At 52.2% G+C, this 5,270-nt stretch overlaps 1 protein-coding gene across 1 annotated transcript; it reads left to right on the top strand.

The window, feature by feature from the left end:
- The first annotated feature begins 3,940 nt into the window (after positions 1–3,940).
- On the top strand, positions 3,941–4,291 carry LOC140666877 (uncharacterized). The gene has a single exon (XM_072894421.1). It carries the CDS (start codon positions 3,941–3,943, stop codon positions 4,289–4,291), a length of 351 nt encoding a protein of 116 aa, XP_072750522.1.
- The last annotated feature ends 979 nt before the right edge of the window (positions 4,292–5,270 follow it).

The raw sequence follows: 5,270 nt of genomic DNA, 5'->3' as shown, positions 1-5,270 counted from the left end.
AGCTGATCTGTTTTCTATATTTGGTGTTTGAATAAGTTCTTTGTATATAGTTACGCGAATATTAATGTCATTTACATGTTTAATTAATTGTTTTTCTACATAAGCCCAAGGGATATTATCAAAAAAGTTAGTATTCTTAATTGAGATAGATTCTAATTGTAATTCATTTAAAACGTCTGTTAATGATTTAATACAATTTTTAATCTTGTCTGGCTCTATTAACGTGCGATGATTGAGTTTTAGTGGTAAAGATATTAAGGTCTTAGAGCGTAATGTATTTATTTTCTTAGCTCTTTCATAGGTTATATCTTTGTATGTAGGTAGGAGATTAGCTTCTTATAACTCTTTTACACCGTTATCAAGGGGTTTACCGTTCAGAGTTATAAAAATTACGTAATTATCATTATGTTTTAACAATCTGTCGCGGCTTATTAAAACTTTAGCTTTAGAGTCAGTGGATACTTCTACGTATGGCAAAATATCAGTTGGCATTAACTCTGTGTCGCTTTCATCGCTACTTGTTTCTAAATCTTCATTACTAATAACGCTCTCATTACTATTGTAATCTTCAATAATCATTGAGTCAGAAATTGGTTTATTTATAGGCATATTGGGATGCGTTATTACAGGTGGGAGAGTATGGGGAATAACTTCCACGGAGGTTTGGCCAGGTGGTTGTGGCATTGAAAATAGAGATTCGTCAGAGTCAGAGTCAGGATCAGGTGGAAGAGAGGGGCTTTTTCTAAAGGGCAGGACTTTGTCACGTCCAGCGCCTCCGCTTGACACTAGTCGCCGTCCGTTGACGCCATAGGCCACCTGTTAAGTAGACATAGTAAGCGTTAAGCGCCTATAAAAATTTTTTCCTTTTCTTCTTATATATATTGTTACGTCAAACGGGGTCGCGGCTCCTAAGAGTGGTCGGACCTTTCGCCTGACCGGTCGCGTATTTCAGAAGCTAAGCTTCTGGGGATTCCTCGCGACTAGGCTTATCCGGACGATGGATGTTTTTCCTTACCAAATGGTCGGAGGTGGTAGAGCGTAAAGCTCGCAAAAAAACCACCAAAGAAGGTGACAATCGGGCTCCGGCAACCACGAATGTTAAGGCGAAGGCAAAGGAGCCAGGCAATAAACCACAGGGCCCTCAACCTAAGCCTGCGACATCCAATCCTCCCTCCCAACCAAAAAAGAGGGGAGGGAAAAATGGACGTAGGAGAGTTCCCCGTACAACTGCGATGGTGCTTACATGCCCATCCGGCCAATACAAGGAGAATCTGAGACTGGCGATGGACAGTATAGACCTCGCCAGTCTCGAAATTAATGGCCTGAAGGCCAGAAAGGCAGTTACCGGTGTCCAACTATTTGAGGTTGGGGGTCCGGACAACAAAAAGAAGGCGGATGCGTTGGCGAGCCGAATGCGAGAGGTCCTCGCGGATAAAGAGGGGGTGATAAGAGGGGGAACCCCTCGAGCAGAGGGTACCAAGGAAAGGCTCTAAAAAAAAGCCCGAGGATACCCCCTGCCGAAAGATGATGGGGAGGGTACGCAGATAGAGGCAGAGCCGGAGGAGCTTGATCACCCAAAATAAATGGCGGTCAGGTTCCTCCAAGCTAACCTAAACCACGCCAGTCAGGCACAGAATCTCTTTTATCAGAGCCTGGCTGAGCGTGGCATCGGGCTGGCCATTGTTGCTGAGCCCTATAAGATCCCAGCAAAGCTTACGTGGCTGGGGAATGCAAGAGGCACGGCGGCAATCAAGGTCGGTGCTGCAACAAATAACACCCCCCCTCTCAAATGTATTGGAAAGGGGAACGGATATGTTGCAGCAAAGTGGGGGTCCACAACAATAGTTAGTTGCTATGTCCCCCCTAGTTGAAGTCCTGCCCAGTTTGACTCACTCCTTGAACAAGTGGGGGATGTTGTCAGAAACATACTCCCTGCCGATCCACTCATAATAGCTGGAGACTTTAACGTCAAGTCTCCGGCACTGGGTGAGTCGAGGCAGAACACCAGGGGAACTACCCTGGTGAGGTGGGTGAATTCGGTCGGCCTTCACGTTATTAACGAAGGCCGAGTGAGCACATGTGTCCGGCCCCAAGAGGAGTCGATCGTGGATATAACGATCGGCTCCAAGGGGGCCAAGAGGATGGTGCGGGGATGGCGCGTGGTGGGTGACTCGAGAGGGGAAACCTTTTCGGACCACCAATACATTAAATTTGTCCTGGACGCCGTGCATTACTGGGTACATCACCCACCTCGAGGCGGGGACACAGGTAGGTGGACCCTCACAAAGCTGGACCCCAAGAAACTAGAAGAGGCCTTAATGACCATTTTGTGGGGTATCCCGGAGGGAGAGGAAAGGCGGGACATTAACCTGGATGTGGAATGGTTGCGGGGCGTTATGCGCGAAGTCTGCGACGCAGCCATGCCACGCGCCAGGGTCCTCCGCCCACGTCACGCCGTCTATTGGTGGACGGAGGAAATAGCGCAATTAAGGCGCTCCTCTGTCCAGGCGCGACGCACCCTCTTTTGTATTCCCAGAAGAAGAAACCCGGAGATCCGAGAGGAGGCCTTGGCTGCCTATAGGGCCGCAAGATGCGCCCTTAGCGCCACTATCAGGAAGTCCAGGGCCAGTTGTTGGGATGAGCTACTGTCATCCCTCAACACGGACCCATGGGGGCGTCCATACAGAATAGTTCTGAATAAGTATAGGAACTGGACACGCCCCCCGTCACGGAATCCCTGGATACTCCCGTCCTCAGGAATGTTGTGGACACCCTCTTCCCGCTAGTGGTTTAGGAGTCCACACTCAACTGGGGTCCCGGCCTGGGGGGACCTTATGAACTAGAGGAGGACGAGGAGATATCCAGCAACGAACTTCAGCGCGCCGTCAAAAGAATAAGATCAAGAAAAGCTCCTGGCCCTGCCACGGCGTGCTTGGAAAGATATGGGTCTGGGCACTGGACTTTCTGGGAGAACGTCTGAGGTACATATTTAATAAATGCCTCAGACATGGCGCTTTCCCCCAGCAATGGAAGCAGGCTAAATTGGTCCTGCTCCCCAAGGAAGGCAAGGAAGAAGGAACCCCGTCGGCATATAGACCAATATGCCTGCTGGACGAGGTCAGCAAGATCTTTGAGAGGATCATTGCAAACCGACTTGTTCGACATATATCCCGAGAGGGTGGTCTCCACGAGGAGCAATATGGCTTCCGCGAGGGACGTTCGACTGTGGATGCGATTAGTCGTGTTACGTCCCTCACGGAGGAAGCCGTGGAAGGGGGCGGGGTGGCACTTGCGGTACTACTAGATATCGCAAACGCCTTTAACACCCTGCCCTGGGATAGAGTAATGGATGCCTTGTTGCGATACAGGGTCCCTCCCTACCTTGTGGAGATCATCAGACAATATTTCCGGGATAGGAGCCTGGAGTTCGTCACACAAGACGGACTTCAATGCCGACGGGAAATTCGATGCGGGGTTCCGCAGGGGTCAGTCTTAGGACCCCTACTGTGGAATCTCACATACAACCGAGTCCTTTGCCTTCCTCTCCCTCGTGGCTGCCACGCCATCTGCTATGCAGACGACACATTAGTGCTGGCCGCGGGGAGCAGCTGGGGGATACAGCAGCCAAGGCCGAAACAGCGGTGGCAGCCGTGGTACAAAGCATCACTGGTATGGGTCTTAGAGTGGCGGCTCAAAAAACCAAGGCTCTTTACTTTCACAGTAAATCCTCTGGGAAACCGCCAAGGACTCATATCCGGGTGGGAGGTACTTCTATCTCGGTGGGGAACCGGCTTAAATATCTCGGTCTCCTACTGGACGGCGAGTGGAAGTTTGGACACCACTTCAATGTCCTTGCCCCAAGGTGAAGCGCTTCTCCACGGCGTTGGGTAGGCTCCTGCCAAACCTTGGGGGACCGGATGGTCGAGTCCGCCGTATATACATGGGCACCGTAAATGCAGTAGCCCTGTATGAATGCCCAATATGGGCGACGGATCTCGCGGCCATGCGTTATGCAAAGGACAAGTTCCGACGCATACAGCGCAGCATGGCCGTGAGGGTGATAAGGGCCTACCGCACGGTGTCTCATACGGCGGCCACGGTCCTGGCGGGTTCGCCCCCCTTGGAGTTCCTGGCCGCAATGTACGCGGAGCGGTATAATTGGGAAAGGGGGCTCAGGAGGGGTCATAGCCCTCTACCAGCCAGGGTCAAGAAGACCATCCAGATCCACGCCCAGCGGTCTATGGTGGAGAGATGGAGTGCCCACCTATCTGACCCGAAGACTGCGGGTTAAAGAACCCGCGTTGAGGCCGTCCGGCCCTGTCTACAAGAATGGTTAGACAGGGCCCGAGGTGAGGTATCCTTTAGGATGACACAGGTGCTCACCGGGCATGGGTGCTTTGGTGAGTACCTGTGTTGAATCGGCAAGGAAGGTACCACGGCCTGCCACCATTGTGAGGAGGTAAGAGACACGGCGCGGCACACGCTGGAGAAGTGTCCGGCGTGGGACACGCTGCGCCGTGATCTCTGTTCAGTGGTTGGCAACGACCTCTCGTTGCCAACCATGGTTACGAAGATGTTGGGTGATGAAAGATCCTGGAAGGCGATCGTCTTCTTCTGCGAACAAGTTATGACGCAGAAGGAGGCGGCCGAGCGCATACGCCGACAAGAAGAGGCGGCGGCAGAAGCGGCGATTGCGGCCGCTGCAGCGGCTGTTGTAGATGACAGCAGCGAGGAGGAACAGGAGAAGGAGAGTGACTCCGATGGGAGCTTGGGTCCCTCCTTGCATCGGCTACCCCCACTGACAATGAAGCTAAGGCCTTGACGAGCAATTGAGGGGGGACAATCCAGTCGCCCTCTCCTCAAAGGAGAAGATGACATTAGAGGGGGGCATGGTTGGGGATTGGATGTCTCCACCAAGTGCTCCCCTCCCCCTTATTAGCCCCCCTAGTAACAAACAGGATGGCGAGGAGGTAATAAGATCCCCCCTCATGGTCGCTAAACGCAAATGAGAAAATTAAAAAAGAGAGGGGCCAATAGGCCCCTCTATAAAAACCACACCTCAACGAAAGGTGGCTGGAATGATGTTCCCCCAACCAGAGACGGACGTCTGCTTTAGAGACGGTTGCGTCTCTCCCTCGGGACCTGGGTAGTGCAGGCGGGGGCCTGCATTGCCCTGTGTCGGGTCCCAGAGGAAGGTGGACGGGCGGCGTGGCCCCACTCGTTCACAAAAATAGAAGAAATCAGGTAGGACATCAACAGTCCTATCTGGG

This window comes from Anoplolepis gracilipes, chromosome 6 (genome assembly GCF_047496725.1).
Source record: "Anoplolepis gracilipes chromosome 6, ASM4749672v1, whole genome shotgun sequence".
NCBI classification, from domain to species: Eukaryota; Metazoa; Arthropoda; class Insecta; order Hymenoptera; family Formicidae; genus Anoplolepis; species Anoplolepis gracilipes.
Note: the sequence above shows the minus strand (reverse complement) of the source record. Positions and strands in the feature narration are given on the sequence as shown.